This window comes from Pelophylax lessonae (assembly GCF_965119305.1).
Source record: "Pelophylax lessonae genome assembly, chromosome: 8".
NCBI lineage: Eukaryota > Metazoa > Chordata > Amphibia > Anura > Ranidae > Pelophylax > Pelophylax lessonae.
In genome coordinates, this window is record NC_138775.1 from 86,925,898 (window position 1) to 86,938,095 (window position 12,198).

General features: G+C 42.4%; 1 protein-coding gene across 4 annotated transcripts in view; it reads right to left on the bottom strand.

Annotated features, from left to right (window-relative positions):
* Positions 1–12,198, bottom strand: part of CHL1 (cell adhesion molecule L1 like) — a 261,925-nt gene that overhangs the window by 56,983 nt on the left and 192,744 nt on the right. For 3 of the 4 annotated variants that reach the window (XM_082265848.1, XM_082265851.1, XM_082265849.1), the window contains 3 exons: positions 8,591–8,722; positions 4,042–4,185; positions 391–502 (listed from right to left, as the gene is read on the bottom strand). In XM_082265848.1, the coding sequence (XP_082121974.1) occupies positions 391–502; positions 4,042–4,185; positions 8,591–8,722 (388 nt within the window). The remainder of the gene's footprint in view (positions 1–390; positions 503–4,041; positions 4,186–8,590; positions 8,723–12,198) is intronic. The other variant, XM_082265850.1, reaches the window with a different exon arrangement.

Below are 12,198 nucleotides of genomic sequence, written 5' to 3' on the forward strand. Positions count from 1 at the left end.
TGTTCTTTCTTTCTTCATATAGGGTACATTTATTTGAAAGCCCCTCTAAGCTAATGAATGGTGGGCTTCATTACTGAAAATGTCCATAGGAAAACATGTTGAGTGGGACTAGCTGGCTCAGACTCTCAGAAGGGCATTGAGAGGCTGAGCCAGCTGTTGCTCAGGCATCTGGAAGGATATAGACATTATTGTCAGGATCCCTGCAAAGCCTGGACTTCAGCCAACAGTGGACTTTAGCCCACTGTCAGCTGAATCTGGGTCACAGGAGTGCAGATATACGGGCACCTAAATAAGAATTATGGCCAAAAGAGCTTTGGCCATACTTCTCCTTTAAGAATAGCTACCCTCTATCACAGAAGAGGTTCAGTAAAGAAGTGAAAAATCACTTACCAGGTAACATCAGCAGGCGGAAATGCAAAATGTTCACACAATAATAAGACATTATTTCCCCACACTGCTGCATATGTTCTTCCCTCAGCAGTTAAAATCAATGGCAAAATGTCTGTTGGAAGAAAAGTGAAACAATTACCAGAATAAACCTTTAAGCACTTTTATCTCTGTAAAGTCCTTTAGGCCACAATACCATTTGCAAATGAGCCCGACACCGATTACACGTGAGAACCCCAATGGGGGTTCCTGATGGTTAGTAGGGATGAGCTTTGGGTTCGAGTCGAACATTGGCTGTTTGCTCGTTCGTCGAATGACGAACAAATGGGCTTCTTTGTGGGAACTTCGAGTTCCCGCATTATCGTGGTCTCTCTCTGACTTCTGAATTCCAATAAAAAAATCACTGGCTGGCAGAATTTAACTCACAGCTCTTATCATTGCAAGCCTGGTATTCTACCACCTACGCCACCAAGCCAGCCACCATGTATATAGGCACTTCAGTTTATATCAGTTTATGTCAGTATTGCTGAAAAAAACGGCGTGGGGTCCATACCAGGCCCCTCGGGTCTGGTATGAATTTTAAGGGGAACCCTGTGTCAAAATTAAAAAAAAAACAGCGTGGGGTTCCCCCTAAAATCCATACCAGACCCTTATCCGAGCACACAGCCTGGTCTGCGCGGGGGGGGGGGGGGGTGGGAGTCTTATCAGAATCTGGAAGCCCCCTTTAACAAGGGGACCCCCAGATCCCACCCCCCCTATGTGAATATATCGGGTACATGGTACCCCTACCCATTCATGAAAAAAGTATACAAAAAAAATAATGACAAAAGCCAGTTTTGGAAAAGTCTTTTATTAAAAAATAAAAAAATACTGTCCCCCGATGATCAGTCGCCCGTCCACCCGAAAAATAGAAAAAAAGAAGCTCCTGCTTCTCCGGACGCTTCCCGCGGAATGAGCTGTTTTGAATTTGACAGCTCTTATATGGGGACCTGACATCACAAGCCGTCCCAAAATGCACTGTTCAGGTGCAGTGAATAAATTATTGACGCCTGTAATTTATTCACTGCACCTAAGCAAAGGATAATAGGGCGACGTCAGAGCCCTATTAAAAAGAGCTGTCAAACTCAGATAGAAGTTAGTTAGCCAGAGAGAGTCCAAGGTTAATCGGATGGCTTGGTGGCTTAGCTGGTAGAATAACGGGCTTGCAAACGAAAGGCTGTGAGTTTGAATCTTCAGGCCAGCGGGTGATTAATATTTATCATGGATTTTAATTAAAACCTATTAATTGTCCCGCCCCTTCTGAAGTGACGTCAGTAATTTATTCACTGCAACTGAGCAGTGGATTATGGGGCGCTGGTGATGTCAGAGCCCTATAAAAGAGCTGTCAAACTCAGATAGAGAATTGTTAGGCAGAGAGAGTTTTAGGTTACTCAGCTGCCTCAGTGGCATAGCTGTTAGAATAAGAGACTAGCAAGTGAGAGGCTGTGGGTTTGAATCCTTGGCTAGTGGGTGATTAATAGTCACTTACATTTAAGCCTTAAAATGTGGACTTGTGATTGTTCGTGGTCGTATGTGCGCTAGAACATTTCCCCTGTTCGAGATGTTCTAGTGCGAACCAAACAGGGGGGTGTTCGGCTCATCACTAATGGTTAGCTGTGGGAGGCAGCCCTTTTGAAAGTAATGGAAGGCTGATGGCTCTCCCAGCTAATGACAGCGGCATGCATGCAATCGCTCATGCAGCGATCACCTGCAAGCAATCGGCCCTGGAGGCAGATTGTCTGCAATTACATGCGAGCAGCTGCAATTAACTGTGGGAACCGCCAGCCTCACATTGCTTTCAAGGGGGCTGCTTCCCGCTGCTTACAGCCAGGAACCCTTGGTGGGGTTCTTGCATAGAGTGTCAGACCCATTCACAAATGCTTTAAATGGGCTTTTTCTCTTAATGAAAGTGCTGCTTCCTTCACTCTAACTCCAGTGCTTTATGCTTACATAGTTGAGCAACACGCACACCCCTCATCACAACTGTATTTATGCAGAGTAAGAGGCTATACACAGAGAATTTCAGAGGGTTCCTCATGATCCTTGTGACATTCCCTTTGTGGGAAGCCATGTCTGTACCTTCCTGCCTCACATCCTTCGACTGAAAGAACAAAAGAGCCATGTGGAAAATGATCAGTCAAACAGCAGCTGCATCCAATCAGAAACAGACACTGTTCAGTTATTTTGAAAGTTGGTGGTGCCAGCTATACAATAACAGCATTGGGAGATTTATCCATCTGCACTGTTTAGCATGGATGGAGGAATCTGTTTCAGTAGGCTGAATAGAATTAGATCTATGTGTGTATAGCCAGCTTGAAAAAGGGGGTAAATCAAGTCTGTTACTATAGTGCTGATTCTTGTGTGCAATAGGCCTAGCTGTGGCTCCCATTAGACTGCACAGTCAATTGTAGACACCCTGCACAACTGAAGTAACAATAAAGTTGAGGTAAAACTCCCCAAAATCCATACTCTTGTTCGAGTTCCCACATGCCCGATCCCGACAGGAAGCCGGCACTGCACTCCGCTAATCCCAGACAGTGAGACATTTCTCGATCTGTGCAGCTGTGAATCAGAAAATGTCTCACTGCCTGTGATTAGCGGAGTGGAGTGTCGGCTTCCTGGTGGAATTGGGCACATGGGAACTCGAACACGCCCAAGCCCATCTCTAATTAGGAATAGCATTGATCTCTACTAATCTAATGTAACATTTTTCCAGTTTGGTATTGTCTTCTGCAGTATATTCCCACCCAAATATTTAGCATGTCCGCACTCTGACTCTCATTTCCTCTATTAGGTTCAGGTTCTGATAACCCTCTCAAGCGTTACATATATTGAACATTATGTGCAGTCCTTGGCTGATGTCAGGGGCCACATCTAAGGCCCTCTTTAGCTTATAAGTTGACAGCTTCCGGCCAAAGACTTGGGGTAATCAGCATTCCCTGGGACATTGCCTGATGAATACTGACATCACCTCCTGCAGCATGGAAGCTGGAGGAGAAGTAAGCATTTAAAAATATGTTTTCCACCCCAATAGAGTGTTAGTGTTAGATGTACTAGCAGATTTAGAAACGTTAAACAAACTAAAGCCAGCTAACACTCTTTAAGCATTTACAGTAACATTGTTTCCCTATTTCAGATAAAGGTTTTACATAAATGAAAAAAGCTGACCATTGCAAGCAGCCGTGTGACTGGTAAATGGTTTGTCTCAACCTTCTAACTGCTACATCTGCTTGACAACTTGTTCTGATGAAAAACAACAGACTTACTGGCTGGATCACTAGGTGAAAATAAAAGAAAAAAAGCCTAAAAAAAGAAAGCTTATGAAGCGATCACATCTAAGTATTGCTAAGCTGCAATATATCATTATTATACAGGATTTATTTAGCGCCAACAGTTTATGCAGCACTTTACAATATAAAGAAATATTTATTTTTGGTTTCAACACTGTCCTAAGACTGAATATTTTTTCTACATGTATGCATAGTTGTGAACAGACCCTCACTTAATACATGTTATCCAATATGATCTTAAAATAATTGCTTGTTACTTGGTAATATTTCCATCCCTCTGCAACCACTTAAAATTCAAGGACATAATATAATAAGCTGTGCTTACCCAGAACATCGATATTTGCAGTGGAAAGTATAGTTCCATGTTTGTTTGATGCCTCACACTGGTACACAGCACTGTCTGACACTTGAAGGGAATGGATGAACATCAGACCTCCCATCCTTTGATGGTTGACAGGAAGTGTCCCATCTTTAGGTAAAAAGATTTAAAAAATAGTTACAAAATGAACTGCAACATGACGCTCCTCCTTCACACTTATCGAAACTAATTACTAATTTGTAACTATTGCAGAGCAGACTAAAGCCTCATACGCATGCAACAATTGTTGGTCGTGAATTTTCGGCCAACGTCCGATCGGCCGATTTTCGGCTGGTTAGTATGATGCTTCCGACAACCGACTACGACTTTTTGGCCGAACAAAATCTGGTGTGCATGCTATAAAATTTTTGTTGGCCGTCAACAGAACGGCCGATTTTCCGTCAGTCAGTACAGATTTCGGCAGACAAAAATGTGATGCGCAAGACTGGGCATGGTCAGAGAAGAAAAAACACACGGAAAGTAAACCAGAACATGAAATCACTTCTGAAGTTGGTTTTTGTTGGCCGCTAAAATTCGTGTGCAGTCTAGAGCACATTTCAACCAACACAACAACACTGGACAAAAGACGGCCGATCGGTCGGCCAACAATCGTTGCGTGTGTACGAGGCTTTAGGTTTCATGTACACTGGCAGCTCCTGACTGTGGCACAGGGTAAACGCAAACTGTGTTTTTGCCTCAATTTTACTGTGCTTTTGCAGCATTTCGCGTTTTCTCGCGGCCTGCAGTCAAAACATTCCTATCCTGAATGCGATTTTTCTGCCTTCAGGAGAGGGAGGTTTAACCTCACCTAAACACACCAGTTCCTAAACTCTGCTAAAGCCTATATGTACATGGACACACCGGCTTTTATGGAGTTGAGTTTAGGAGCTTTTGCAAAAATCAAAAAAAAAAAAAAAGCTCTTAAACTCAAGTTTGGAAGCTGCTGGGAGCTGCTAGTGTACATGAAGCCTAAGACACTTTTCCATAAACCACCACTTTAAACTTCAGTAGTTTCATCACTGAAACAGAAGAGATAATGTTGGAAGAAGTAACATGACATGTATCCAAAAAAAAGGTGTTGCTCATGCCAGGCCCTTCCTCAGGTATGCACATGTCCTGACTTTATATATCACAGGTAAACAATGACGGTATACTGTACAATCCAGCCTGGCCACAAAGATTACTGATCAACATGGAAAGTCTCCTGGATAAGTCTTTAAGTTGACAGGTGTGGGTTGTAACACCTACTGGCTATTTATATTCTAGCTCTAAAAAGCATTAGGTTGGAGATTGGCATGGTGCCGCGGCAGATATTTGAAAGCTTAGAAAAAGAGTCTTACTTCACCGGCTGTAATGCCTGTGAGATAAACTGAATTGATAATCCAATCCCCCTATTATCTTTAGATGCAGAAGTGCCTTTTTTGGCTAATACAAAAGTACTAGAATGCCTTTGCCTAAGGGGTCTCTGCCACATAAGACCTGTCCTTTGGCTCTAAAATCGGCATACCCCGTACAGATAGAGCAGGTTTTACAGTTCTGTTATATATCTATTTGTTTGGTCATAACTTTGATTGCTTAAGAAAATAAACTAATACATACACAAATTTTACTCAAGAGAAAAAAAAATATAATTCTACCACTTTACAAAACTCTGGTTTGGCCACATCTTGTGTATGCTGTCCAGCTCTGGTCAATGATGTCTTTGACCTGGAGACAGTACAAACAAAACTAATAAGGAGGCTGAAGGACCTTAGTTATAAGATATTCTCCCTGGAGAAGAGGAGGTTAAGAGGGGCTATTATCACAATATACACATTTTTACATGTTGACTGTATCATTTAGGAGGTGTTTAATCTAAGGTCTTTAAAGAACAAATGCAGCTACACAATGATGCTGGACAAGACGTAGTTTAATCTTAAACTGTGTTAGGGGCTCTTTAATGTCAGACCAGTAAAGATGTGGAACTTCCTGGCACAGTTAACCACTTTACAACCGGAGGATTTTGCTGTCTTCCGTCCAGGCCACTTTTTGCGATTCGGCGCTGTGCGACTTCAACTGACAATTGCGCGGTCGTGCGACGCCGTACCCAAACGAAATTTACGTCCTTTTTCTCCCACAAACAGAGCTTTCTTTTGGTGGTATTTGATCACCTGTGCGATTTTTACTTTTTGCGCTATAAACAAAAAAGGAGCGTTTATTTTGAAAAAATAACAATATTTTTCACATTTTTTTATATGAAATTCCCCCCAAAAAAGATGTAAAAACCAATTTTTTTAAAAGTTTTTTGCCAATTTGTTTTATGCTACATATGTTTGGTAAAAAAAATCGCAATAAGCGTATTTTGATTGGTTTGCGCAAAAGTTATTGCGTTTACTAACAAAGGGAAAGATTTCTGTCATTTTTGGTGTTTTTTTTTTAACGCGTAATGGCGGCGATCTGCGATTTTTTTTGCGGGACTGCGACATTGCGGCGGACAGACCGGACCCCTGACTGACATTTTTGACACTTTTGGGGGTACCAGTGACATTACTGCAGTAATCAGTGCTATATATATGCACTGTTACTGTAAAAATGACACTGGCAGGGAAGGGGTTAATTTTATTGGAGAGGGAGGGGTTAATGTATGCCTGGTGCTTACTGACGTGTAGGGGGGGAGGTGACTATGTGATTCATGGACAGATCAGATGTCCAGCTATGCTGAACAGTCCGATCTGTCACTCCCTGTCACTATGGAGATCCGCCCGCTGTGTTTACACACAGCGGGCGGATCTCCAGACTCGATCCCCGACGATCGGGTAAGAGCAGCGGCGATCGCCGCTGCTCCTCCCCTGGCCCGACTCCCGCTGTGAATGAAAACAGCGGGAGCGAGCCTCCGGCGGCGCGCAAGCGCCGCCCAGAAGGGGAGGAGTCCAGTCACGTTAATACTACGTGACTGGACGGGAACGAGCCACTCTGCCGCAGTAGTATTCCCGTAAGCGGTAGTAAAGTGGTTAAGGCCCGTACACACTTGACGGAAATCGGACGAAATATCCTCCGATTTTTCTCTCTCTTGCTCAGCGTTCATAACCGTTTTTAGTTGACAGTGCATAAATGTTCACGAAATTTCTCCTCCGATTTTTTTTTTTTTTTTTTTTAGGGCATTTGTTCCTAGACTTCTGGGTTGTCAGCAACTTCAGATCATGCGCAGTCTTTCGTATCCGATTTTTCACGGACGTACTGCATACACATTAAACGAAAATTGGTCGTCTGGGAAGGACAATAAAAATTTAGGTGTTTGTTTTTTTCGTTGAAAATGTCGGCATCGGCTGCTGCTGAAAGTTGTGTACACACTAGGAGAAAATCGTACGATTTTACCTCGGACGGGAATTTTCGGCAGATTTTCTACTAGTGTGTACCCCACTTTAGTCGTGTCAGACTTTAGATGTGTTTCTTAGTGAACACAACCTATGTAACTATATACATTTTATTGCAGGACAAATAACGTTTTTTATTTTCTACATACAACCAAATAAAGACTGTGCTTTTTTCTACTTTCATCATTGTGTGCTTTAAAACAACTAGCATTAAATAAAATAATATATTTCATTCTATGATTAGTCCCATGAATATTTACACTAAAATTATCATTCTGATAAATATAGATTTGTAAATTTGTTTGCTAATGAATTGTTTTTTTTTTTTTGAGCATTTTCTTAAATGCAACATTAAAAAAATTAACAAAAAAAAAAAATGAAATAAAAGTCTGCTGTAAAATAATACCTTTGATGAGAAAGTAGTTATCAAGGTCTGATTAAGTTTACTTAGGGTTAATTAGGTTGTTAAACAGGAAGAATTTTATTTAAACATTTTAACTTGCAAGTTTGCTTTAACTGATCACAACTGCAGGTCAAATGCCCCCCCCCCCCCTTGTTTTGCACATGAATGAAATAGAATAAATGCAATGTTATAATATTGTTGTTACATTGTATTTGTCCATTATTCTTCCAAACACTGTTTGAAACACAAGTTTTATTTCACACAGCAGGAGCTGCAGACATTGCTGTGATATTGAAATACTGTATATTTATGTAATATTTGTTCCATTTGGGCAAGTGGTCAGTGTAACCAAGAAGGACCCTTAGACCCTGTTCACACTGGGGCGACTTGTCAGGCGACCTGGTCGCCTGACAAGTCGCCTGCCATAGATTAGCACAGGACCCGTTCTAATAGGAGCAACACAAGTCGCTCCGACTTAGAAAAAGGGTCCTGTACTACTTTGGGGCGACCTGCATTGACTTCAATGATATGAAGTCTGTGCATGCCGCTCCGAGGTCGCGGTGCGAGCTGTGCACCACGACTTCACAGGTCGCCCCGGCAAGTCGGGTCGCTCCTATGTGAACCGGCTCTTAATGTGATAATTTGCTTAATGTTCCAGTTTCATTGAAATTTGATGGCTCTGCTGTCTATTTTATTATTAACAATTGAAATAAAAAATAAAAAAAAAGAAATAATTTTAGATTGTAATGCTTGTTTTTACCACCCAGAAGAATTCCGTTTCTTCGCCATAGGATTTCTGGCTCTGGCGTCCCCATAGCTGAACAGTTTAGAATAATTTCAGAACCAACTGTCTGTATAGAGCTTTCCAGCTGCTTCTGCCATCTTGGAGGCTCTAAAAAGAACAACAAATCCATAAGTCATTTTTGGAAAATGATAATGTAACAAAAATGACGAGCTTACAATAGATAAAGTATAAAGATGATCTAAATTAAATATGGTAATTTATAATACCATACCCTCTTGGATTATCTTTAACAGTGTATACTGGCATAGTTTACATTTATTTACCCTTTTAATAATTTTGGCTCAGTTCTCGGTGAGATTTTTCTTTACCTCTTTCCTAGAGACACAAATGGAAGTACGATCTCATCAAAGTGAGGGGATATCCCCTCATAGACAGTTCTCACCAGAACTGTTGTCCCAATTAGAAATTTCCCCTATCTTCTGTTCCCGTAAAAACTCAAGCATTGCCATTTTTTTTTCTGTACTGGAGACAATAGTACCCGTAGCAGGGATACCAACAGCAATAAAAAAAAAAAAAAAAAAAGGACAAGAATTCAAAACTTCTATATAGGATCACATGTCTCTATGGTCATCTCAGAAGCCACTCCTCTAGGGTCACATTTAACCCCTTGATCACCTATACTGTTAACCCCTTCCCTGGCAGTGTCATTATTACAGTAACAGTGCGTATTTTTAGCACTGATTACTGCAGTAATGTCACTGGTACCCTCAAAAGTGTCACTCCATCAAAAAAAAAAAAAAAAAAAAGTTCTAGCACACCCCTCTTCAACTTAACTCCATTTATCCAACTCGATCGAATACACATTGTTCTAGACCAGGCTCTGTGTTGCATATTTGGAATTGTAAAAAAGTTACACCAATCTGGCAAAAGATTACAGATATCTCTTCTGTTATTGCTGATCACTCCGATCCATCTGAATGCAGCTATTTGTTTTCTGTTTGCCACAATTCCTGATGCTTCTTCTAATACTGAAAAACGTATGCATACATTTTCTTTAGCTACTCTGTAGACAATAGATTTAAATTGGAAATCACTTTCTATTTCTTTCTCTCAAGTTCTTGCCTGTATTCATTCGATAATGGTAATGGAACGCATATTTCACACACTTCATAATTCCATGCCACATTTTTCAAATGGGTTGTATGGGATTCTAACCGCACCAAATTTTCTGTGTCATGCCCCTGATGGTTTAATGCTACCACTCATTTACTACAGATTCATGAGAATGTTCTTAAGCATCATGCCTGCTCTCTAATTTTTTCTACTTTTCTTGCATGACTTTATGTGGAGCTTCATCTTTGTTTGTTTCACTAGCAATACGTTTGTACAATTCAATTCTTTTGGTGAATTTTTAATGATGCCAATGCCTTTGTATTACATGTGCATGTAAACTACCCAAAAAACAGTTTGTAAAAAAAAAAAAAAAAAAAACAACAACATAAACCTTAAAGTCTCATGCAAATCACTGCATATGGGTTGAGTAAAATAGGGGGATTGGACTCTTTCTAAAATGCTACCCTCTCCCATCAATGGCTTCTGAGTCACTGACCCAGAAAATGTATAATGCTAGAAAAGTTAAAACTCCTAATCTACATAATTGCTCCAGTTTAGCGACTCAGAAATGAATGAAGCAACTGAATAGGTATCACAGCCAGGTAACTTTTTTTTTTTTTTTTTAAGCACAATTAAGGCTTCATGCACACTGGGCATTTAGCCCTTTGGAATACATCCCTAGGAACATTTTGCCCTAAATGTTAGTACCACTGGGTGCACTGTTGTCACGGGGTAACGTGGCAGAGCCTGACGTAAGAGGAGTGGCTTACCGGGTAACTGGCGTGGCACAGGTTCACCAGAGGCGCGGAGTCTAAGTGTAAGCCGGTCTTCACCAGGGCCCCAGAAGGTGGGGATGGATTTGGCTGCTTGCTAACACCAGGTCGCGGCCCCCCGGATTCCCTGGGAGAGCCAGGAACAGATCCAGGACCAATAGCCGGTAGCAGGTAAACAGATCAGGACGAGACAGGAGGATAGTCAGGACAAGCCAAGATCAGGGCGGGCAGCAAGTAATCAGAATCCAAAGACAAGCCGGGTCAGGTAAACAGGAACAGCAGATATAACAGGCACAGGATACAGGAGAGCTGAAGACAACACAGCAAAGTGCAGTGCTGCTGGGCTGTTTAAATAAGGCAGCCTGTTTGCCAATTACAGCAATTAGTCTGCTCTAGGTTAACCCTTTAGGAGACTCATGACAGCACATCAGTGTGCTCAGGAAGCATTCCTAACAGCGCCTGCGCAGGGTATTGAGTCTCTGACATTGCCCCACCCTTAAGGGCAACCTCCGGGTGCCCAAAAGGTTCCTTTTGTGGGGATGGTTGCGGAAGAAATTCCGGATTAAGTCCTGGGCATGGAAATTCTGTACCGGTTCCCAGGAATTTTCTTCGGGGCCGTAGCCCCTCCACTTAACCAGGTATTGTAGCTGGTTCCTCCGCCTTCTGCAGTCTAGGATGGCCTCCACCTCAAATTCTTCGTCCCCGTTGATGGTGACAGGAGCAGGTGGTTCTGAACTTCTACCAGGAAAGGAGTCAGGTACTGCAGGTTTCAAGAGTGAAACATGGAAGACTGGATGGATCTTGAGGGAATCGGGAAGCGTCAATTCGTAAGATACCTCATTTAATTTTCTCCTCACAGGGAATGGGCCAATAAACTTGGGTGCCAGTTTTTTGGAAGGGCATGCCAATCGGAGATTGGTGGTGGCTAACCATACCAGGTTGCCGGGCTGGAGAACCAACTCACCTCTCCTTCTTTTGTCAAAGAACTCTTTATTGGAGGTCTGAGCCTTGGTCATGGCATCCTGTAAGATTTTGTTGTTCTCCTTAAGGAACTCCAAGATATCCCGGACTGCTGGCACTGTAGATTCAGGAATAAAGCAGGGCAAGAAAGATGGGTGAAACCCGTAGTTGGCATAGAATGGGGACTGACCTGTAGCCGAGTGTTTGGCGTTATTGTATGCGAACTCTGCTGATGGAAGTAGCGAGACCCAGTTATCTTGAACAAAGGTGGTGAAGCATCGGATATATTGCTCGAGGGTCTGGTTGGTCCTCTCAGTCTGCCCGTTAGTCTGGGGATGGTATGCGGAGGACATTGACAGCTTGATTTTCAGTGAATCACATAACGCTCTCCAGAAGCGAGAAGTAATTGGACACCTCTATCCGACACAATGTTCATTGGGACCCCGTGAAGTCTTACAATTTCTCTGATGAAGACCTGTGCCGTCTCAAGCGCGGAGGGTGTACCTCTTAGTGGTATGAAGTGAGCCATTTTCGACAGACGGTCTACTACCACGAAGATTGCAGAATAACCGTCTGATGGAGGAAGTTCCACAATGAAATCCATGGCAATCATCTTCCATGGTCTGTCAGGGACTGGTAGTGGTCTGAGCAGGCCCCATGCCTTATTTCGGGTTGCCTTGCTTCGTGTGCAAACAGTACAGGAGGAAACATATTGTTTACAACACTTCTCCAAGTCGGGCCACCAGAAGGTGCGCTGCACAAGATCCAGGGTCTTAT